The sequence below is a fragment of the Saimiri boliviensis genome, chromosome 2 (genome assembly GCF_048565385.1).
Source record: "Saimiri boliviensis isolate mSaiBol1 chromosome 2, mSaiBol1.pri, whole genome shotgun sequence".
Classification (NCBI taxonomy): Eukaryota; Metazoa; Chordata; class Mammalia; order Primates; family Cebidae; genus Saimiri; species Saimiri boliviensis.
Window position 1 is genome coordinate 191546064 of NC_133450.1, and position 24583 is coordinate 191570646.

Here is a 24583-nt window from a genome sequence, read left to right on the forward strand (position 1 = left end):
TCTGTGCATGTCTCCATTCATATCCTTGGTAATAAGCTGGTAGATATGTTTCCCTGGGTTCTGTGAGCCCCCTCTAGCAAACTAACTCAATCCAAAGTGGGATCCTGGGAGTACCAACTTGAGGCTGGTTGGTCAGAAGTTCCAGAGGCCTGACTTGTGACTGGTGTCTGAGGGTGGTATCTGACGGGGGTCGGGGGAGCCTTGGGGACTGAGACGTCAACCTGTGGGATCTGAAGCGATCTCTCGATAATGTAGTATCGGAACTGAACTGCTCGTTGGTGGGGAAAATCGCATACACATTTGCTCACAGAAGTCTTTTGTGTTGACTGTTGTGTTGGTGCAAGAGCACAGGAAAAACACGGTTAGAGGATTTTTCCAAATAGCATCCTGTTGTACAGTGTACAGGGGAAGACCTGATAAACTCTCAGGTGCTGCTGTGATGTCAGGAACACAGCCATGAAATTGTTTAATAAGCTTTCGTGTGGGAGAGGAGGGAGAGACATAGTCTCTTCTAAGTGACTTAAATGGCAGGAGTAGAATCAAAGGGTGGGGACAACGGGAGGCCAGACTGTGATTCATTTCCGGGAAAAATAAGTAGCATTTTAGAGTTTTAAATAGTGGCTTGGGTTTCCTAACATGAGTGAACTCTTCACTGCTGAAGTGTGCAAGCAGAAGTGAAATGCACAGCGACACAGTATTACTAATCATGAGAGGTCTGATGTTGAAACAACCTGTAATGGGCTTTGGGGTACAGAAACCCTTCTTAGTTTGCTCTGGCAGCTGACAGTGGGTTGCCCCATCCTAAAGCAGTCATTTTTAGGTGCACAGACAGCTGTTTGGTGGCTCTCTGTGGCAGAATTCTGCAAGCCTCCCAAAGGGCTGCCAGACATAGGAAATAAAAATACAGAATGTCCAGTCAAATTTGAGTTTCAGATAATGAGTTCTTTTTTAGTATAAGTATATCCCAAGTATTATTCAGGCTATACTTTTATTAAAAATATGATTGTTTTGTTTTGTTTTTGTTTTTATTTTGAGATGGAGTCTCACTCTGTCTCCAGGCTGGAGTGCAGTGGCGCAATCTCAGCTCACTGCAACCTCTGCCTCCTGGGTTCAAGCGATTCTCCTGCCTCAGCCTCCCAAGTAGCTGGGATTACAGACACCAGCCACCATGCCCAGCTAATTTTTTATTTTTTTTTTGTATTTTTAGTAGAGATGGGGTTTCACCATGTTGGCCAGGATGGTCTCAACCTCTTGACCTTGTGATCTGCCTGCCTTGGCCTCCCAAAGTGCTGGGATTACAAGTGTGAGCCACCGCGCCCGGCCATGATTGGTTGTTGATCTGAAATTGGAATTTAACTGGGCATCCTGTATCTATTCTGGCAACCCTGTGTCTCACTTCTTCCTTGCAGCTGTCCAGCTAGAGATGATGCTTCCAAGCCTCCTCTGTTGCTAGGTGTGCTCGTGTCCGTTCTTGCTAATGTGACTAGGGCATAACCAAAATATGTACAATTTTTGGTGTTACTGCTTAAAAGGCAATCCCTCGTGTGGACTTGCTCTTTCCCTCCTAACACTGTGAAAAGGACATGCTATCCACCCAGCTCTCCCGCTACGAATGAGGAGAACACCCTGGGGAGTGGCGGAAAACCAGAGGGCAGGATCCGAGTCCGGCAATGACCTTGGGGAGCAGAGCTGCCCACCTGGGACCTCTCACTTCAAGGCCATTAGGTAAAAGGGAAATAAACATATTTTCTCTGGGCCACTTTATTTTGGGGCCTTGGTTAGTCAGCAATGTAACCAAGGTACTTTCCTTGGTCCCTTTCCTGTCCTCCTTCCTAATCAGAATTCCTCTGTTAAAGCAACACAGCCTGCAGAGCCTGGGTCCAGGCATAGCCCCGACCCAAAGGGAGGGGTAAAGGAGGGGGAGGTAATTTGGTTTCCCCTCCCTGGTCTACAAGCCAAGCCTGGCTTGGGCACAAGGCAATCTGGCTAGGGTCTCTGTAATATTCAAGAGCCAGCTGAGAACCCTCAGGACAAAGGCGAGTTCTGCTGCAGCACTCTCTCCTGAAGTTTCCTTTCACTTTCTCTTCTCTTGTTGTACATGATATAGATGTGGTAAATTGCACTGGAGAGTGAAAAACAGAGAGGGGGAGAGACACAGAGAGAGCTGGCGTGGGAAGCTACGATAATCCAGAAGCTCACCAATCTCTCTGAGTTCCTTTCTGTCTGGGGATGGCTTGAATCAGGTGTTGCTGGCCTCCAGGAGCCTGAGTGAGGTGGGCGATAAGCTCATGTCAGATTCTGACCAACTGCCTTTGCAGTTTGTGTCACCCCTGGCTCTCAAAGCTGTAACTGCAGCTGATCAGGCTGCATGGTCAAGCAGCAGGGACAGTCTAGAGGAGCCTGAGAGTCCCTGCACGGGGTCAGAGGGACTTCAGTGGCAGGACGGGGCCTGGCTACCAGATGTGGAGAGAGGTACCTCTGTGATCTTCATTCGCAGGCGATGGTTTTCTGACTGTAGGCCTTCCAGGCGGGATGTGCTGGCTTGGTTCACACTGGTGACCGAGGTGGATGTTTTAGAATCTTCTTTCTTTTGATTCTGAGTGAACTGGAATCGCCTGTTCTGCGTTGCTGCATCTGGGTTTGTTCTCAGAGTGATGAGCTGAAAGGATAGAGGTGGGGGCGGGGTTGAAGAGAGAGCCCTGGGTCCTTCCCCACAACCCACATGGCAGACTCTCCCAGCAGATCCTGCTCTGGAGGTGACAAGAGGCCCCAGGAAGGCCACTGGCTGGGAGTCAGGAGATCTAGGCTCAGGCCAGGCTTTGCCACTCACTTGTGTGTGACCTTGGGCAGGCCCCTTCCCGTCACCGAGCCTCCGTGCCCTTCCTGGCCACTAAGAGTCTGGTCTCCTGACCCTGATGCCACCTGCATCCCAACCAGGGCCCCTGAGGCCTCGCTCCAGCTGCCCAGCACTCTGCCTTAGGCCTTGCTCCCTATGGAAAAAATAAGCCCTGAGGGTGACAGTTGTGATAACAAAGAGATAGAGGAAAGCCACGGCCGCTGTTTGTTAGACCATTGATGAGTTCTGGAAACAGGCTGGTAGGAGCTCCGTCATTGACAAAAGCTTGTTTTTTGGCAGCTTAAAACAACACGTGGTTATTATCTCACAGTTTCCGTGAGTCAGGAGTCTAGGCGTTGCTTAGCCGCATCCAAAGACATTTTGTATAGAAAACAAAAAGTTGCCACTTGACTCTGATCTTACTTGTTTATTCTCGAAACATCTCTGGTCAAGGCAGGCTCTGGACTCAGCACTGGAAAGCAGGAGCTGAGTGACCCATGGCCCCTGCCCACTGGGACCTCATGGTCCAGAGGCGTGGGCTGGGGATAAAGGAAGGACTCAATCTTCACCAGGCCAGTGGGTATCAGGAACAGTGCCCACCACGGTGCTATGGCCTGCTGGGCTCTGAGGAGGATCTGGAGGGACAGGGGGAAGGAAATGCCAGGGAAGAAGCAGTGTCTGCCAACGCAGGGATGCCAAGGGGAGGCGTAAGGGGAAGAGGAGGATGGGTGATGGAAAGGGTTCTCTGGGGAGATTAGAGGAGACCTGAGGGTCCTGAGAGCCAGCCCAACATCAGAAACTTGATCCTGGAGCCAGGAGGACAAAGAGGAGCTACTGAGGGTGACAGAGCAGAGTGACACCATTTAAGCTTGGCTTAGAGAATCATCTGGCCTCTTTTACAGGATGGGAAGAATGTCAGAGGGCAGGTGGAGGAGTCAGCGTTGCCCTGGACTCTGGGCAGGTGTGAACGGCTAAGGGGCCTACACCAGAGGTATTCCAGCACAGAGCTGACAGTGCCTGGGGGCTGACTGCACGCCCAGAAGGATGGAGCACCATGGGCAGCCTGTTTGTTGAAATAGACCCAGTGGTCTCTCCTCTCCTCTGCTCTGAGGCAGATGCCCCCAACTTGAGTCAGTAACTCCCCTCTGCAGCTCTATATCCTGTGCCTTCCTTTTTTTCCCCCATTGGGAAAGGGTCTCACTTTGTCACCAAGGCTAGAGTGCAGTGGTGCATTGTTAGTTCACCGTAACCTCTGCTCCTCTAGGATCAAGGAATCCTCCTACTTCAGCCTCCTGAGTAGCTGGGACTACAGGTGTGCACCACCATGCCTGGCTATTTTTTTTTTTTTTTTTTTTTTTGCATTTTTAGTAGGGGTCTCACTGTGTTGCTTAGGCTGGTCTTGAACTCCTGGCCTCAAGTGATCCTCCCACCTTGGCCTCCCAAAGTGCTGGGATTCCAGGCACCAGCCACCATGCCTGGCCACCTTCCTTTACTTTTGAGACCCACTGAAGTTAGGCTTCCCTTGACACAGACCACCCTACTGGAGGGGCTCCTAAGAAGTCAAGGTCTCTGGCTCACCCACCCACTGCTAGGTAGGATGATGTTTGAAACATCTCTCTTCAAGGTGGTCCTGAAGGTCAGACTTCAAATAAATGGAACACGTAAGTGGCTACTAAAAATGTTTTTTTTTTGGACCCAATAATACTACTTCTGTGACTCCATATTAAAGGACCAATTGGAAAAGAGGAAAATGTGTTATACAGAAGAAAATGTTCACTGATAAAATCCAGTGCTCACCAATAGAAGATCAAGTGGACATGTAAATCCTGGAAACTCCCTCAATGACAGTTATGAACACGGGAAAATACAAAGGACAAAATACTAAGCAAAGAATCAAATGTGTGCTACAGTTATGACCATATCTTAATAAGTATCACCACAGGCTGGGTGAGGTGGCTCATGCCTGTAATCTCAGCACTTTGGGAGGCCGAGGCCAGAGGATTGTTTGAGCCCAGGAGTCCAAGACCAGCTTGGGTAACATAGGGAAACTCCGTCTCTATAAAAAAAAAAAAAAAAAAAAAAAATCAGCCAATTGTGGTGGTGCATGCCTGTAGTCCCAGCTACTTGGAAGGCTGAGGCAGGAGAATCGCTTGATCCTGGGAGGCTGAGGTTGCATTGAGCCAAGATCGCACCACAGCTCTCCAGCCTGGGCAGCAGAGTGAGACCTTGTCTCAAGAAGAAAAAAAAAAAAAAAACAGCATCATTTCCTAGCCATTAAGAGAAAGAAAAGTGGTAAGGAAACACATCAAAAACATCAGCAGTAGGCCGGGCGTGGTGGCTCATGCCTGTAATCCAAGCACTTTGGAGGCCAAGGCGGACAGATCACCTGAGGTCGGGAGTTCAAGACCAGCCTGACCAACATGGTGAAACCCCATCTTAAAAACAACAACAACAAAACAACAAAAAAAACCAGCAGTTAACAACACCCCAGTGAAACAGGACCAGTGATTGATTACTTTTGGGTGGTGGGACTATGGGAGATTTTGGAAAGACCTGGCTTTTGCTACTCTGCATTTTCTGAACTTTCTACAATATGAATTGTCTTCATTACAAGAAAGGAATGGGTAAACCTTTTAGAGAATTGTGAAAACCCAGCAATTCCCCTGTGCTGGAGTCGGAGTGCAGAGGCCAGGTGGTGGGGCCAGCGCCCGTACCTTCGGTACGAATACCAGGCAGAGGGTGATGGTGCTGCAGAAGATGATGACCAGAGCCACGATGCAGAACTGCACATTGGGCTGGTCCCGGGTTAGGAAGGAGACGGCGGCCCCGATGATGCACATGATCCCCACGTTGTAGACGCTCATCCCGATATACTTGCTGTCGTTGAGTGCAGGGATGCTGACGTTGCGGGTCTCCCAAGCTAAGAAACAACCGAACAACTGAAATGGTGAACAGAAAGGGGAGATAATTGTTACCAAGGGGTGGCACACACCTGCTGCTTTGAGAAGCTGTGGAGTGGAGGGTTACTCAGGAGGTGGGCTGCAGGGAGGGAGGGCGGGGGGCCTTGCTGTCAGCCAGGCCTTCTGGATGTCACCATCTGTCTCCACTTGTGGCCCTGCTGAGTGGACTCCTGCCAAGGAAATGCAGACTGGGGATGTGACAGCTGTCCAGTTCTCCTGCATCCCTGCGACCACTTCATGCACAGACCTGCTCGAGGCCACAGTGGAAGGGAACTTCAGATAAGATCTCAACCTTCTCTCTCATTCTCTAGGGAAGACTAAGGCCGAGAGGGGGTGAAGGGGTCTGCCCAAGGCCACACAGCAATATGGTAGCAAAAGTGGGCTATGTTTCTAGTTCAGTTCAGTCTTTTTTCTATTAAGCTAAGCAGATGCCTTGCTCTTGTGTCTGGGACTTCTACTGTCCCTGGGTGCACACAGACACCCAGAATAGAGACTACATTTTCCAGCTGCCCTGGAGGCTAGGTGTGGATATTACTAGCTTCTGGACAATGCCTGTAAATAGAAGTGGTGTGCATATGTTCTGGGAAATGTTTTTTTTTTTTTTTTTTGAGATGGAGTCTTGCTCTGTTGCCCAGGCTGGAGTGCAGTGGCACTATCTCAGCCCACTGCAACCTCCACCTCCCGGGTTCAAGCGATTCTCCTACCTCAGCCTCCTGAGTAGCTGGGATAACAGGCACCCGCCACCATGCCTGGCTAAGTTTTATATTTTTAGTAGAAACAGGGTTTCACCATGTTGGTCAGGCTGCTCTTGAACTCCTGACCTCGTGATCTGCCCACCTTGGCCTCCCAAAGTGCTGGGATTACAGGTGTGAGCCACCGTGCCCGGCCAGGAAGTATTTTTAAAGGGAAGAGGTGTTGCATTTCCTCCTTCCAAGAGCTGGAGTGGAATGTGATGGGTGGAGCTTCAGCATCCGTCTTAGATTACAAAGGCATCTTAGACTCTGACGTGGAAGCTGTGTAACAATGATGTAGGGGCCACAAGATGCAAGGAGCTGAGATTCTGGGAGCCTTACACCAGCCCTAGATTACTTACTTCTGGACTAGGTTTACCTGAGAGGAAGATCTCCTATCTCTTCAACCATTATTATTTTAGAGTTTTCTGTGCCTTGCAGCTCTACTCCTAACTAATAGATGTCTCGACAGAAACGGACAGGGTAGAGGCCAACTAGGATCTGAAGCAGGGTGTTGAGGGTTTAACCCTTACGGGTGGTCTCAGGGGAGGGCAGGCTGAGGGACAGTGCAGGCGGGTGTAGGGCAGAATGGCGTTGTGGTGGGCAGGAGGAAGAGCCAAGCTGGCCGACTGCTACAGGAGTCTTCGCTTTAGTGCAGCCCCCACCAAGAGGCCTTCTCATCAAGGCCCCTCTTCCCTTTGGCTTCAGCAGGGCAGCTCTGGGCATCTGACAGCTGCGTGAACCATTTAACGTCACACTGAGGACCCGTGTTTAGAGATTTGTTTGGCACACTGTCATGTGGCAGAAGCGGGGCTGGGAACAAGGCGGGGGGATATGGAAACTGCTTTGCCATCCGTTGGCTGGGTAACCTCATTTCACCTCTCAGGACCTCAGTTTCAACATCTGTGGACTGGGACTAGTAATAGTAATACCTATCTCACAGTGTTTCTGTGTGGATGAAATGGCAGGATGGATGTCAAAGGACTGTAGAATGAAATGTTCTGTACGAAGGTAAGTTCAATGCCATTTTGTAATTGATCTATTTTATACAACCATGATTGTTTTCCTCTCCCTTATCCTTTATCCTTTCACTAAATGTGTTATCTCACAGCCTGATTTATTCCTTTTTAAAAATCCCTTTTAAAAGGGGGAACTAGGTCAGGTGTGGTGGCTCAGGCCTGCAATTCCAGCATTTTGGGAGGCTACGGCTGGTGGATTACCTGAGGTCAGGAGTTGGAGACCAGCTTGGGCAACATGGTGAAACTCTGACTTTCTGAAAATACAAAAATTAGCTGGGCATGGTGGTGCACGCCTGTAATTCCAGCTACTTGGGAGGCTGAGGCAGGAGAATCGCTTGAACCCAGGAGGTGGATGTTGCGCTGAGCAGATATTGTGACATGGCACTCACTCTAGCCTGGGTAACAGAGTGAGTGAGACTCTGCCTCGATAAATAAAATAAAATAGGGAACCAGGAGCCCAGGAACCAGATACTGAGTGAGAGAAGGAAATCAACAGGCATTCAAAGCCTAATCTGTGCTGGTTCCTTTACTCACAACCCACTGTGATCCCATGGTAGCTGTGCCATCTTGCAGAGAAGGAAGCAGAGGCTTGGCTAGGTGAGGCGACCTGCGTGGGGTCCCCCAGCGTGAGTGTCAGGGCTGGATGGGCACCTGAACTTGGGCTCTCTGACCAGGAGTCAGAGTGTCCTCCTATCAGGCATGCTGCCGATGGACCACCTAGCCACTGTGAAGGTCTCCACGTTAAGTGTGGGCTACTCTGGGGACATGGTGGTTGGCTGTAAATCTCTAAAGAGTGTCAGAGGAAACACAAAGTAACTTGTTCTTGGGCTCTCAAAAAGGAGAATGAGGGTTCATGGGCACAAGTTACACTGAGGAAGGTTTCCACTGAGGATTAGGAAGAACTTTCTAGAAAAGCATTCCATGTGTAGTGGATTGAATGATGGCCCTAAAAGATATGTCCACATCTTAATTCCTGGAAACCGTGAATGTGACCTTATTTGGAAAAAGGATATTTGCAGATGTAATTAAGGATCTTGAGATGAGATCATCCCGGATCATCTGGAAGGGCCCCAAATCCAAAGACAAGTGTCCTTATACAGGACACACAAAGGAGACCCTTGGGGAGAATAAGAGAAGGCCACGTGGTGATGGAGACAGAGACTGGAGTCACATGGTCACAAGCCATGGCCTGCCTGGAGCATCAGGCACTGGAGCGGTAAGGAAGGATTCTCCCCTGGAGGCTTCAGAGGGAACACAATTCTGCCTGGATTTTGGACCTCTGGCCTCCACAACTTGGAAAGAATACATTTCTGTTTGTTTTTTTTAAGCCACTGTTTTTTGTTATAATAACCAAAGGTAACTTGTTATAGTAGCCAAAGGAAACTAACGCATCATCCATGAATGGCACAGGCTCCTCTGAAGAGGGTGAACTCCCATCACTGGAGGTACAGAAGCAGTTAGTGAGGAAATGCTTGCTGGGGGCTGCTCAGGGTGGGCTGGGGGTTGGGGCCAAAACATGTGACAGTGGGGTGGACCCAAAGGGCTGTGTATGCTCTTCCCAGCCCTGAAATTCTGTGGTTCTAAAACAGGAGTAGGGGGGTGGCAGTGGGATTTTAGTCATAAACCTTAAGGGCCAGCAGGCTGTGGACAGTTCCTTGCACATTCTAAATGGTAAAGCATTTGTGCTACCAAATATAGCTTGTGTTGACATGAGCTGGCTGAAGGCATTAGCTTCACTGCGAGAGATACAGTCATCACTTATCTCCAACCACTTTGGAAGTAGGTGGGAGAAGATAATGAATGATCAAAACATTACAGATGAATCCAGTTTAAAGATGTCAATATGATTCACCATAATCTAATTTCACAGGATGAGTCTCAGAATCAAGAAACATCAAGGCCAGAAGGATCCTGGAGAGAGTCTAGTTCCTCTGTCTTTATTCAGCCAGGGTCGGGTGAGCACAGGTCATTGACACGACATGCTTTCCCATGACAGGGAGCTTGTCCTTCTTAGGGGCTCCACGGCATCTGTGGACAGTGCTCTCCGTTATAAGAATCCATCTTTACATGGGGATGGAGCCTGCCTTCCAGCAACTTTGCTTGGGGCTGACGGTTCTGCCCTCAGGTCTGTGCCACCCCTTACTGACAGCTCTTCCAAGCTTCTGTTGATTATGAGTGTGTCCTTTGGCCAGTCTTCAAGTTCTTATTCCTATTCTGGGTACCTCCTGTTGACACCCCCAGGGTCATTACCTTGTGCTCAGATTGCAGCCCAGCGGTCCTGTTGCTTGCATGGGAGCTCAAAAGACTTCCATGGAAAACCATAATGGGATATCAACTGGTATGAAGTGGGGACCAATCTTTGCCTACAGTCCTCTTACATACCCTTCTGGCATGGCCTCTCAAAGGACACAGGATCAATTGCTAACACTTCTCTGAAGCAGCAACAGGTAAGAATGCATTTGAGCAGCACAAGAGATTCCAGTTAATTTGACTTTCGGAGAGGGCTTCATTTTTGGCCTCTAAGTGGGGTCACACCAGGGTGAATGGTGACTCAGCCTTCCTGTGGAGAGATCTGAGGAGGGTGCAGTGACCAGCTTTGTGTCATGGAGGGCTTTGAACGGAAGCATGGTTTATATAGGATACAGGAGAAAATATTCAAGGATCAACCTGGGCTGAGATACGTGGAGCTGACCTTTCAAGTTCTTCCTAACACTGGAATTTCACAATCGGGGGCTTGGTATGTGATCTTTGATTTTTTTTTTTTTTTTTTTTTTTTTTGAGATGGAGTTTTACTCTTGTTGCCCAGGTTGGAATGCAATGGCCCGATCTTAGCTCACTACAACCTCCGCCTCCCAGGTTCAAGCGATTCTCCTGCCTCAGCCTGCTGCGTGGCTGGGATTACAGACATCCAGCACCACACCTAGCTAATTTTGTATTTTCAGTAGAGATGGGGTTGCACCATATTGGTCAGGCTGGTCTCAAACTCCTGATCTCAGGTGATCCACCCACCTTGGCCTCCCAAACTGCTGAAATTACAGGCGTGTACCACCATGCCTGGTGTGATCTTTGATTTTAAAAGATGAGCAAAGTGGAAAGAGTGCTGGGTTTGGAGATTGGAGGTTACTAGACAGCTTTTGGCAAATCATTTTGCCTCTCTGTGGCCTACCCTTCTCATTTATTTTTTTTTCCTTTTTTTTTTTTTTTGAGACAGTCTTGCTCTGTTGCCAGGCTGGAGTGCAGTTGCACGATCTCGGCTTACTGCAATCTCTGCCTCCTGGGTTCAAGCGATTATCCTGCCTCAGCCTCCTGAGTAGCTGGAATTACAGGCGTGCACCACCACACCCAGCTAATTTTTAGTAGAGATGGGGTTTGACCATGTTGGCCTCGATCTCCTGACCTCATGATCCGCCCTGCCTTGGCCTCTCAAAGTGTTGGGATTACAGGCATGAGCCGCCATGCCCAGCCCCTCCTCATCTATTAAGTGGTGATGATCCCACCCACCTCTCATGAACTTAGAGAGGATCTGCTGAAACGCTGGATATGAACACGCAGTGGATGGCGGCAGACTGCTCTTCCTGGGAGCACTGCAGAGACAGCTGTAAGGCACAGCCACTGGTTTTTGGGTTACTCTCTGGTTAAGATCTTGATTCTGGCACTTACTAGCTGGATGAGCTTGGGCAAGACACCAAAGTGTCAGTGTCATCAGTTAAATGAGGATGCTATCTATACCTATCTCATAGGGTTGGTGCCAAAACTGAGACGGCAAGTGGCAGGAACTGGGTCCACAGAGAGTGACTTCCTAGTCATGGAGGCTCTGTTTATTTCTACATTGATGAAGGCCCCGGGAGACAAAGGCCCAACAGAGAAGTGCCCCACACCCAACTCTGTCTCCTGCTCTGCACCTACCATGAGAAGTCCCTTGTAGGCATAGACAATGCCGAGCCAGATGGTCATATGGGTGTTCTCACAGTGCTCCAGGAGAGGGCGAATGGAGATATCCCGTCCTGCTGGGTCCGGCTGTGCAAAGAGAAAACAGAAACCCCAGGGATGGCGCAGGGCACTCTTCCAGCAGCTGGATCCTTTGAGAGCACTTTTCCCTCCTTGAGCCCTAGCCAATGCCTCTGTTCAGTGGGCCATTTGGACCACATTTCTTTTCCTAAGGTGTGGAGCCCAGGTCTCAACTAGCGTTGATTGCCTTCTGTTTGTTGGTAGCAATTCAACCCTGCCCTCTAGTTCTCTGCATAATTCATGCCTCTCCAACTTGAGTCAGAGCTCCTGAGGGTAGAAACTGGGTCACTTCTGTGCCCCTAGGATCTTACACAAAACCTGGCCCAATGCAGGTACCTCTCATATTTGTTGAAAGGCTGAGGGTGAGAATGAGGTGCCAAGTTAGGCCAGGAGGTCTTCAGGTATCTCTGGGGTTACCTCTGTGTAACTGGAGATATAGGATATACTGGCCTGGCCAAGCCTGGGGCCTGCCAAACCCTTTTGAGGAGAGCCTCTTGTCCACAGTCCCATTGCTGGAGCAGGGATGGCAGCCACATTATGTACCACATGACTCATCCTTGGCCAGAGCTGACTGGACAAAGAATGGGCAGCTGACCCCAGGCAGTCAATAAGAGGCTTGTCAGATACCTGTGAGCTTTCCTCCTACAGAGTGCTCTACCTAATGAGGGTTGATGGAGGGGATCCTTCCCAGAGGACTCTCTCTGGCAGGAACTTGAATTGGGAAACTCTGGGAGATAATTGGCCAGATGGTGGCAACAGGTCAAAAACCAATGAAACAGTATCTACTGTACATTTATTTTTTCTGAACCATTTCAGCGTAAGCTGCAGCTCTCCTGACCCTTCATCCTTGAATATCTTAGCATATATTTCCTAAGGATAAGGGGATTTTCTTACACAACCACGTACACTTACCAAATTCCGAAAACCTAACACTGATACAGTATATTATCTAATATGCTATCCATTTTCAAATTTTGCCAGTTGGCTCAATCATTAAACTGTGGTTTTTCCAGTGCAGGATCCCATCTGGGATCATTATTGTACTTATGTGTCTTTGGTTTCCTTTAATCTCAAACAATCGTTCAGCCTACATTGGTCTTTCGTGTCACTGTTTCTGAAATATCTAGTTCAGTTATTTTGTAGAAGTCTCTCAATCTGGGTTAGCCTGAATGTTTTATATTCAGGTTTTATGCATTCTTGGCAGAAATCCTACATAAGTAGGAGTCACATCAGGGGGACGTGTTAGCACTTTGTGATGTTACCTGTGATCACTTGGTTGACACAATGTCTGTCATCTAGATAACCATTTGAAAAGTATCATTTCCCCCTTTGTAATTAATAAATAATCTGTGGCAGCTACTTTGAGACTGTGTGAGTATCTTGTTCCCACAAACGTTCACTCAGTGGTTTCAGCAACCATTGATAATTCTTACCTGAGTCATTTATTACTTTGGTAGCTGCAAAATGGTGATTTTCTAACTCTACCATTCTATTTAAACACTTGGCATTCTACTGCAAAGAAGAGCTTTCCTTTCCTCCCATTTATTTATGGTTATCAGTATGCTCCTCTTTTTTTTTTTTTTTTTTTTTTTTTAGACAGAGTCTCTGTCACCCAGGCTGGAGAGCAGTGCCGTGATCTCTGCTCACTGCAAACTTCGCCTCCTGGGTTCAAGCAGTTCTCATGTCTCAGCCTCTCAAGTATCTGGGATTATAGGCACACGACCATGACTGGCTAATTTTTATTTTTATTTATTTATTTTTTTGAGACGGAGTTTCGCTTGTTACCCAGGCTGGAGTGCAATGGCGCGATCTCGGCTCACCGCAACCTCCGCCTCCCGGGTTCAGGCAATTCTCCTGCCTCAACCTCCTGAGTAGCTGGGATTACAGGCACGCACCACCATGCCCAGCTAATGTTTTGTATTTTTAGTAGAGACGGGGTTTCACCATGTTGACCAGGATGGTCTCAATCTCTTGACCTCGTGATCCACCCACCTCGGCCTCCCAAAGTGCTGGGATTACAGGCTTGAGCCACCGCGCCCAGCTATATTTTCTTTAGAGACGTGGTTTCACCAAGTTGGCCAGGGTGGTCTTGAGCTCCCAACCTCAGGTGATCTGCCTGTCTTGGGCTCCCCAAGTGTTGGGATTACAGGCATGAGCCACCATGCCCGGACTAGTATGTTTCTTTTAAATTCAATGTCTTATAATCCTTTGCTATCATATTCATGTTGATGCTTAAATTTTTCCAACATGGAAAACTCCATGTTGCCTTCTATGTTCTTTCTACACATCCCCATAATTTTTTTGAGCACTTTCTTACTTCTTGGCACAATGATTCCAGCATTCCTTGCACTTTTCTTGCTCCCAGCCTTGCAATCAACCATTTCTCCAAGGAGCTCTGGTTCTTTTGAGTAGAGAATGGTGTTTAGAAACCAAGATGTAGGCACTTGATGGTCTCACTGTCCCTAAGTTGTCACTACTTCTAAGCTCTTTATAACATCAATCAGTCAATCAATCAATCTATCTGTCTGTCTGTCTAGGTAAGAGCTATCTATCTACATATCTACCTATTTACCTATCTATCTATCTATCTATCTATCTATCTATCTATCTATCTATCTGTCTGTCTGTCAGTCTGTCTGTCTAGGTAAGAGCTATCTATCTATCTATCTATCTATCTATCTATCTATCTATCTACCTACCTACCTACCTATCTATCTGTCTGTCTGCCTGTCTGGGTAGGAGCCAACACTGCAGAGTTCTTGCTCACCTTCCCCACTCCCTATTTTCATCAGTCTCCTCCACAGTGGAATCCCTAGCTTCGAACAATATCAAAGTATTTACTCATTTGTTCAGTCCTACATTAGACACTAAATAGTTGCAGAATTGATACATCCATACAACTGCCAACCACAAACTTACTAAGTAAAGCAGAGGATTCCTTTACAATCTGTCACTGAGAGTTTATCATCAAATAACTGTGTTCAGCATGCTATATTCTGATGGAGTTGTGCTGTTGAAACCCAGGGTAAAGCCACACTCCTAAGGGTAAGGCATGGGCATTCCCAGGGCCCATCACTAGGAAGAAGGGGTACTATGATGGGACCCAGGAGTAGAAGGCAGGCCTTAGACAGGTGGGGTTTTAAAACTATTTTTTTGGTCTTGTTCTCCAGGCGTGGCCCTTGAAGGAGGCAATGGCCTGGGCTTCTGTGAGCTGGGGGAAAGATGGTATTCCCATGTGGAAGCAGGAGGAGCTAGGAGGGGTGGGACCAGGGGGTTCAGGCTGTTTTGTGACCAGACCATCCTGCTGTGTGTTCTCTCAGGCTTGATTCCCTTTTGCTGCCCCAAGCCACAGAAAGACTTAGCTTGCTTTGAGTCCATGTGCACTGAGTCCACACGTGGGCTGGAGTGCTAGAGGGGACAGCATGGTTTCCTGAAGGCTCTGCAGTGAGAAACACCCCAGAGGAAGGTGATCTCCGGCAACTAAAGTCAGAATGGCCAGGGGTGGAGATTTCCCCTTCACTCCTACCCGCCCAGCAGCTGGGCTGCATTTTATTAAGGACAATGGAGGTTTCCTGACATCCTTTCATTGTTTAATTAAGGTGACAGAACTGGTTTGGTCCCAGGGTCAACAGTGACTTAGTGGCAGAATCTGGGTTTCTCCAATGTGTGACAATCAAGCTGACATCAGAATGCAGTAGCACAGACCCATTCCAGTTATGCATGAATGGCAAACCCATTAGTGATCGTGTCTGTTCTTCTATAATGAAAAGCAGTAATTTATGAGAATCTTAGATTCTCGGTGTGGAGAAAACTGGCTGTGTCACACACCATTGCTCAATAGGAAGAAGTGCTCTTCCTATTGAAGAGGAAATTGACAAGGGTTGTCTGGCTTACACAGCCCAGTGGCAGGGAGCCCCTCCCTCCTGCTCCTGGTGAGGCGGTACACCGTGCTTTCACTGAGCCACACACAACCTTTTCCTCCTGGACCTCCACTCAGTGGGGCTCATCTCTCCCCTGGGGTTCCACAGAATAATTCCAAGCTCCCTCTTTGAGTCTGGACACCTTCTGTAGGAGGGAAAATCTACATCTACAGAGAGGGGCCACACCACTGTGCCTTCTTCCACAAGGCCACCTTGTCTGTCAACCTGCTCGAGTTTACCACTGCTCTATAGGCTTAGAATTGAGCTCAGCATTCCAGGTGGTGCTGAGCAAGCCAGCCTGACCTCTTGCTCCGGATCTCCTTGGCGTTCTATATAATCTTCCACCAGTGATTCATATGTTCCTTAGGGTTGACCAAGACTCATCAGGTAGTTTTCATAGAACTTCTGCTAGCTCAGTCTTTACTTCCCTCTGCCGCTGACATTCCAGCCTGGCTACCTTTACCTTTCTCTTAGCTGCTCCCCTTCCCCCAACCCCATCCTCACTGCTCTGACCTCTCTGAATCCTGAAATCTGAATTCTTTTCTGGCCTTTCAGTTCTGCACCTATCTCAGCAGCCTTATGCACAGTCCTGGCAGGAGGGTAGCAAATACCGTGAACCACTGGGAGTTCAGAGAAGTCAGTGGTCCTGCGGTAGCAGAAGTGCTTCCACAGCCACCATCCCCATACTCAGGCGCTGATCCAGAAATAAACTGCAAAACTCTTGTTGTCATTAATGTTGTCCTCGTGCAGCCCCATCTCCCTGTCACAGGACACAGGTCACAGTGGCAGGGGTTGGGGTAGCTTTGGGAGTGATGAAGTTCATGCTCCCGTGAGGCTGGGGATGGGCATCTGGAAGAAAATCAAGTGGCTCCTGCACTGAAACACAAAGCAGACTGTACAAGCCGTGCATGCTGTCTGATTCATCCTGGTTCTGCCTGAGCCCGGGGTTCGCAGTGTTCTGTGCAGCCACACGCGGGGAGAGATGCACCTGAGCATGCAACTGGCAGGGGCAGGTGGGCCACCCACCCTCCAGCCCCCAGTGCTTCCTTGCCATTGTTGTGCACCAAAGGACCACTAGAGGGAACCAAAGAGCCATGTGAAGGGTTCAGCCTGCTGGTGGTAGATTACCCTCTGCTGGGGACATGGAACTACTGTGGCTCAGTGCGGCTGGAAACGGTGAAGCTGTCAGCAGCATCTTGTGCTACTCTGGAAGGCACCCACTGACCTTCCACGAGGGCAGATTTCCAAGCACTGTGGAGGACTCCCCCACTTGTGGGGCAGCTGTTGGGGGCTGTTGGGGAAGAACTCAGGCTAAACTTGGGCACTGCACTCAGCCTGTTCCCAGTGTGGACTGTCCATGCAGGCCAGGGCCAGCAAGCACAGGGCACTGACCCCTGCAGACATGAGAGTCAGGGGCTAAGCCCAGGCTTCAGCCTCTTCTGAACAGTACAACATTTTCACGGTCCTAAGAACGTTTCTCTTGCCCTGGATAGCTGGCCTGCAAAATTTTTTAGCCTGTCTCTTTCCTTATTTTTTTTTTTTCTTACTTGTTGCTCTCTTTGGCAATTGCCTAATAAATCATTCATTCATTCATTCATTCATTCATTCAGTGCATAACTGTTAAGCACTACCATTTGCCAGATACTGCTCTGGGCATGGGGCATGTAGCAATAACCTGGATAGACAAAGCCCTGTCCTCATGGCTCTCCCATTCCAGTAAGTCCAGGACAGCTCCCATGAGAGGCAGCCTCAGAGAGAGGGCTGACTTCACCTGATAACATCAGCCATAAGGACACCAAGGGCTGCCTTATCATGAGTGACAATGATGTACTCCTTGCTGGGTTGGGAACTCTATACCCGTCATCTTGTTGAAGTCATAAAAATCCAACAAGCTGTTACACTCATTTCACAGATGAGGAAACAGAGGCAGAGAGAGAGGAAGTAACTTGCCAACGATCTCCAGCTAGTATGTATTGGGCTGAGATTAGACCCAGGTGTGTCTGACTCTCAAACCAGTGCTCCTTCCTCCTTCACCATGAGCCTTCCCTGAGGTGCCCTCACATGCATCATTTGAGACTGGCTCTATAAACTGCAATGTGCTTATTTGAGGGAGGAAGAACTTAATCATTAGACATTCAATAGTGGCTTCCCTGAAGCCCCCAGAGCTTTAGGGTGAAGACTGGGCTTTGGTACTGCGAGCTGAACTCAGGCTGATAAAATGCTCTTTCCTGCCTGGCAGGGTGCCATGCCCAGCAGTGTGGCCACACGGATGTCGGACGGCCAGAAGATGGAAGTGCTCACACCTGACTTCTGGTCAGGCTGCTGCTCAGCAGGAGGCACGCAGAAGCTGCCCGGGAAAGCCTCTCCCATCTGTGCAGCAAAAGGAGAGCAGCTGGCCCGAGAGTCCCTCTGCATAATGCAATTACTCACAATGTAGGTCAGTGGCCCCTGCAAACATCCCGCTCTGTCCGGTTGCAGAAACTGACAGGCAGGGAGTCGGAGCATGAGTTGGGGTGTGGAGGCCTGAAAGGTCAAAAGCCTCGATCCTGCTACAAACCTGCTGGGTGATCATAGGCAAATCCCTGCCCTTTTCTAGACCTCAGTTTCCCATTTGTGAAGGGAGCCCATGGGTTAAGTTACAGTGTAGTTAGTGGGAGTCTGAGTCATTGAGGGATGACTATATCTGTCCTACATTTCATGACTGTATTTGTCCTATATTCATTCATTCGAAATCGACTCCATGAGGATTTGTCACGTGCCTGCTGTGTGTCATGCACCATGTTGGTGTGAGAGCACAGAGCAAATGAGACAGACATGGTGCTTGTCTTCTTGCACGGTACATTTCAGTGGAAAGGGGCTGTTCGACAAACATAGGCATTCAACAAACCACACAGTACAGCTATGAATACAATATCCCTAAAGGGAGCTACGGGCACTTGGAGGGGTGCTAATGGGGGAACCTGTTTCAGATCAGGTAGCCTGGGATGGCTACTCTGCAGTGGTGACATCTAGTCTGAGACCTGGTGGATGAGAAATGCCAGCCATGTGAAAAGCTAGGGAAGCACACGCATGGGAGAAGGCATGGCAAGGGAAAAGAATCTGAAATTCAAAGACCTCAGCATATTTTAGGACCCCTCCTGTGGCCAGCAAGGCTGAAATGTGATAAGCCAGAGGACAGCATGGCTTCTCACTCGATAACATGAGCACAAACTGCCCGCGGAGCTTGTCACAATGCAGATTCAGGTGCGCAGGCCTGGGAGAGGTGTGGGATGCTGCAGTTCTAAGCAGCTCCAGGTGAGGAGCCGATCCAGGGGTCACCCTTTGGGCAGCAAGGCCTTAAAGGATTTTAAACAACAGGGTCACATTTAGTTCTCAGCTTAGAAGCTGTCTGGTTGAGAACGCAGATACTCTTTGTCACCTGCACAGGTCTGACACAGAGAGTGGTGCCTCAGCACAAGGACAGACTTGACAGGGTCACTCTGTGTGTTTCTGACCCTGGACAGCAGACCTTGACAGTCATGTGCTTCTGTGCGTCCTGTGCAGGCCTGGCCAGGGTGGTTAGGGCTGGGGGGAGACAGGCCCCCGGGCAGGGAGGGTGGGTCATCCAGGGGGTGCACATGAGGAGGGCCACACGATTAACACTGATCACGGGGCTCTTGGCTCGAGTGAAAGCTTGGACCTTTCATTCCTGCCACTGTTGTGGGTGGAATGGGTTCCTAGGCTTAGCCCGGCCAGTGCTCCTGTGAGGAAGGGGGTGCTTTCCACCTTCTGACCATCTCCGGGAAGCTAGCATGCAGAACAGTTTCCCTGGGTCATCTCTGCCTTTTCTCTTTATTTAAATTCCAAAGTTGATTTTTGAAGTATATGGTAAAATTGGTAGGTTTTTCTGCTGGGGGTGTGTAGGTGTGCATGTAAATGTGAGGTTGTGTGAGGGTGTGTGTTGACGGTGTGTGTGTTGGAGGTGTGTGCATGTGTTGGGTGTGTGTGTTAGGGTGTGTGCGAGTGTGTTAGGGTGTGTGTACATGTGTTGGCGGTGTGTGTGTTAGGGTGTGTGAGTGTGTTAGGGTGTGTATGTGTTGGGGGTGTGTGCATGTGTAGGGTGTATGTTGGGTGTGTGTGTGTTAGGTTATGTGTGTGTTGGGGGTGTGTGTGTTGGGGTGTGTGCATATGTTGGGTGTGTGTGTGTTAGGGTATGTGTGTGTTGGTTGCATGTGCATGTGTTGGGTGTGTGCTTGTGTTAGGGAGTGTGTTTGGCCTTTCCAGGCTGCATTTCAGAGTCTTGAGATAGTTCTCCTTTCCTGGAAGGCGGGTGAGTCAACATGGCCTCTTTTGGGAGACAAGGGGGATGCCTGGGCTGGGAAGGGAAAGGGCCCTGGGCTCAGATCCCAAGTCTACTTCTGGCCAGCTGTGTGACTTTGCCCATGTCTCCCAGCCTCTCCGAGCTATGACTTCCTCATCTCCAACCTCTAGGGCTGGCAAGATGATCAAAGGAGGTGAGCAGTATGACTCGCAGGCTGGAGAGACTGGAAAGCCTGAGCCCCATGTGGAAACCATCGTTATTATCTCCTGCTGCAGAGAGCCACAGAGTGCTGGAGCTGGGAGGAACCTTCCAGATCCCTCAGGGGCTGGACTGCTTATCTCCACAGCAGCAGCCCCGCACCTCCGAGGCAGCAAAGCTAGAAGCTGTCATTTCAAGGTAAGATTTCTTTTTTTTTTTTGTAGAATGTTATGATTACAAGTTTGGGTGATTTCTTTCTTTCTTTTTTTTTTCAGAATCAGAGATCTGGAAGGGACATGGGAGGTTACCCACCAGGGTTTCTTAGCATGGCCACTTCCATTTTGCTTTGGGGGTACAGAGGTAAATTCTTTGTTGTAAGGGACTATTCTGTGTTCAGGGTGCACAGAACCACTGAACCCCGAGTACTAAAGGCCGTGAATGTCCTCTAGTCACTGTGACAGTCCTGATCTCCCTCCCGTCTCCCCATTTCTATACATGAAGGGACTTCTGCACTGATCCAGTTTCTCTTCTTATAGATGGAGAAACCAGGCCCAGAAAAGAACCTGGAACAAGCGGCTGTTTTGGCAGCCGGACGAGATCCCCCCAGGGAGAGCTGTGCCTCTTGTGGAAAGTGCCTGCTCCTCCTCACTCACCTTCAGGAAGTTCTTTTTTTTTTTTTTTTTTTTTTTTGAGACAGAGTTTCGCTCTTGTTACCCAGGCTGGAGTGCAATGGCGCGATCTCGGCTCACCGCAACCTCTGCCTCCTGGGTTCAGGCAATTCTCCTGCCTCAGCCTCCTGAGTAGCTGGGATTACAGGCACGCACCACCATGCCCAGCTATTTTTTTTGTATTTTTAGTAGAGACGGGGTTTCACCATGTTGACCAGGATGGTCTCGATCTCTTGACCTTGTGATCCACCCGCCTCGGCCTCCCAAAGTGCTGGGATTACAGGCTTGAGCCACCGCGCCCGGCCTAGGAAGTTCTACTAAAATTCAGAAACTGCTTGAGGGTAAGGGGAGCACCGTGCACCTGTGATCCAGGAACAGGACCTGGAGCCTGCAGGAAAGGCCTGGGAGAGGGCAGGAGTCCCCAGCAGGCTCAGGACCTCTCCAGGACTCGACCAAAGCACCCAGGAGGCCTCAGCTGACGTGCGACAAGAAACTATTCACATCTGATTTTTGTTGAAGCCGAATTACTGAGTGGAATTTTCTGCTTGCTGACCTCTGGCAAGCAAATCCCTTTGCTCTGAGGTCCCCTCTGTGCCAATATTCAGTGATTCTGTGGTAGCAACACCAGACAGGAGCTGATACCCCCAGGCCTGGCTGCTGGGGTCTCGCCTGTACCCCACCCTTAGCAGGATGGGGCAGCCCGGACCCTTTGCGCCCCAACCTGGCAGAAATCAGCAGGATGGCATTGCCAGGGGATGCAACCAGTGGCTGAACCACCTCTGTCCTGAGAGCGGAGTCCTGCTTTCCTTCTGCACTCCAGGGACAAGCCTGACCCACCAGCAGCAGGCAGAGTTGAGGTGGCGGGTGGGGCCACTGTAGGACCCTGACCCAGCAGGCAGCCAATGGGGAGAATGATGACAGGAGACAGAGAAAGAAAAATGGAGCTGAAGAGGAACCCAGCCCCTCAGATGTGACGCGGTACAGTAAGAGCCATCAGCTAAGCCTGGAGAAGAAATAAAGCAGGAACATGATGAGGGCACAGTCGTGTGGCTTGTACCTAGCACTAAATGACTGGGAGAGAAAAACGCCTCGCCGTTACGTGCCTCCTCGATCGCCTTCTCTCTCATTTGCTTTTGCCCCCTTCCCCTGCCCAGGGCCACAGCCCAGCACTGGCCTGAAACTCCTCCTTTCCTGCTGTATGCTTCTCAGCTTCTTGGTCCCCTCTTTCTTGCCCATTCAGTAAGCTTCTTGGAAAAGGGGTCTGGGTCAGGTGTGGTGGCTCATGCCTCTAATCCCAGCACTTTGGGAGGCTGAGGCGGGTGAACTGCCTGAGCTCAGGCGTTTGTGACCAGCATGGGCAACACACTGAAACCCTGTCTCTACTAAAATACAAAAAATTAGCTGGGCATGGCAGCAGGCGCCTGTAGTCCCAGCTATGCAGGAGGCTGAGACAGAAGAATTGCTTGAACCTAGGAGGCAGAGGTTGCAGTGAACTGAGATTGCACCATTGCACTCCAGCCTGGGTGACAGAGGAAGACCCTGTCTCAAAAGAAAAAAAAAAAAAGACTCCCACAGCTCTCCAGCCCAGTTCTGCTGAATTGCTCCCCATCACTTCCAAGGAACTCCTGGTGGCCAGATGCAGGGGACCCTATTTAGTCCTCTGCTTCTGGGCCCTCTACCCGCTCCCTACCTCCAGCCCCCAGGGGCACCCTGTACTCCTGCCTACCATCTCCCAGTCCGAACTCATCGCCTTCTCCCTTAAACCTGCTGTTCCTCCCGGGTTGGCTAGGTTGGCAAGCAGCCCACTGTCTGCCCAGGTGAGACCAGAACCTGGCATCTCTCCAGCCTTTGTCACTCCTCAGTGCCCACACTGGCTCCAACATCCAGCCGCTTATTGCATGCGGGTGGGTGCACCTGTGTGAGGTGCTCTCCCCTCTGCCCCTCTGCCCTCCCTCCTGCCCAGGCCGGGTCCTCCTTTCTCGTTTCTCCCCACCCTATTCCTCTCCATGTTGCCTCCAAGTGATCGTCCACACGGTGCTGATCCCATGCTCCAAGACCTTTAGCAACTCCCCAGACTGCAGGAAAGACGTCCAGGCCCCACGAGCCTGGCCCCCGTGCCCCTCTGTGATCTGACCCCCAATGCCTGCCCAGCCTTGTTCTCATCCCCCAGTCTCAACCATGACTCAGTCCATCATCTCTCCTCCTGGTGCCCTTATTGTGGGGTAACCTCGCCCTGGGGTACCCTTCTTCATAGCATGGTGAGGTTCACATCCATTCCTCCAGGCCTCTGGGGCTCCTCCACATCCACTGCCCCAAACACCCGCCTTCCTGTTTTTTCGGGAGGACTGTTACCCTGTGTTAGAGCTATCTGTGTTAGACTCTTTCCTCTTCCACTATCACCCCCACCCATCATCTGTTCTTCCTCTGATGTCCTTACATTTACTAACTGCTCACCGCGGGCCCGATTCTGTGCTAAGTGTGTCATACACACTGTCTCATTTCACCTAATCAATCACCACAGGCATGAGCTCTAGCACCACCCCATTTCAGAGGACACTAAACAAGCCTCCGAAAGGCTGGTGACCTGCTCCAGGACTACACGGGAGTGAAGAAGGGTGGAGCTGCGACTTGAACCCAGGTCTGCCTAACTCCTCTTCAAACCTTTACTCTAAAACACAAATCTAGATTTTCCCAACAGTGTGCCCTGGCCACGGTGTGGCAGGACTGGGCATAAGGGCCCCAAGACAGTACTCTCCTCTGCCCTGGGGCACACGAGTTGGTCAGGCACTGCCAGGCATGAGCAGCCTCTGTGGTCACCCTGGGGCTGTGATGCGAAAGAAGATGGGAAGCCCTGCCCTAAATTAGACTTGACTGTGGCCCTGAGCTGGCAAGGGCAGCCCCCTTCTCCATACTTCCTGCCTGGCTTAGGAGTGCCTGCTTGAGTGTCCCACCCAGCTGCATCTTGCCCTGGGCCAGACTCCTCAGGCCAAGAGGCCTCTCTGTAGGGAAGAGGGTGGTGATTTGCCTTGGGCTTGGGGTGAGATCTGTGGCCTCCAAAGTGAGTAGAGCTCTCAGAGGGCCCTGCCCAAGTTGTCCAGCTCCAGTCTTTGGCCAGGCTGGCATCTCTCCCACCCAGCCCTTGGACCTCCCAGCCCAGACCTTGAGGCAGGTGAGCTGCTCCCGCTCAGCTCTGGCATGGCCATGCAGAGGTTGTGTCTCTCATCACCTTCTCACAGGGCTCTGCTGAGAACTCTGTGCACAACCTGGTTGGCTGTTTGTGGTGACTCCCTGCTGTCAAATTCAAGCCCAGCTTGGTGTGAATGGAAAGGTGACAGAACTGGAGTCCAAAGACTGTCTAAATCAGGACTCCATAGCACGCGGTATCCTGGACAGAGCTACCCTACTCTACTAGAGCTGAGTGTGTGCTCTCGATGTCAAGATTTTTAGCTTCATTAGATCTGCCTAACCACCCTAGGAGGTTAGGAGGGCCATCCGCCTCACTCCCATTTTGCACAGAATACTGAGGCCAGGAGCAGGCTGGAACTCACCCAAGGTCACACGTCAAGAATTCAGAGCAACTGAAACTCAAGCATCATGACACCAGGTGCAGGGCCGTGTCTGTCGTTCATGCTCCTCCCTAGGACTCTGGCTGATTCTGGAACTCACAGCTTACCACGGAGGGAGGCAGGCTGCTGCCTGGATGAACTTCAAGTGTTCCTTCTACTCCCTGCGACATCTTAGGTTTTACAGTGTGGCCTTGGCTTAAGGCAGCCTGGGCACACTGCAGCGCTCTGGTGTAACGGACAGCCATGGGCCTTGCACTTGAACCGGGGTCTGGACCCAAGACTGTCACATGCTCACCCTGAGCCCCAGGTTCTCCTCTGAGAAATGCTGGAGTCACCTGCTTTGAGGGCTGTTCTTAGTATGAAGCAAGACCACAGTA

The 24583-nt window shown here is 50.1% G+C and overlaps 1 protein-coding gene across 1 annotated transcript in view; it reads right to left on the reverse strand.

The window, feature by feature from the left end:
• GABBR2 (gamma-aminobutyric acid type B receptor subunit 2) overlaps positions 1-24583 on the reverse strand; it is a 426862-nt gene that overhangs the window by 13040 nt on the left and 389239 nt on the right. Inside the window, exons 14-16 of the mRNA XM_039475217.2 lie at positions 11453-11563; positions 5551-5775; positions 2477-2659 (exon numbers count right to left, since the gene is read on the reverse strand). Coding sequence (XP_039331151.1) covers positions 2477-2659; positions 5551-5775; positions 11453-11563 — 519 coding nt within the window. The remainder of the gene's footprint in view (positions 1-2476; positions 2660-5550; positions 5776-11452; positions 11564-24583) is intronic.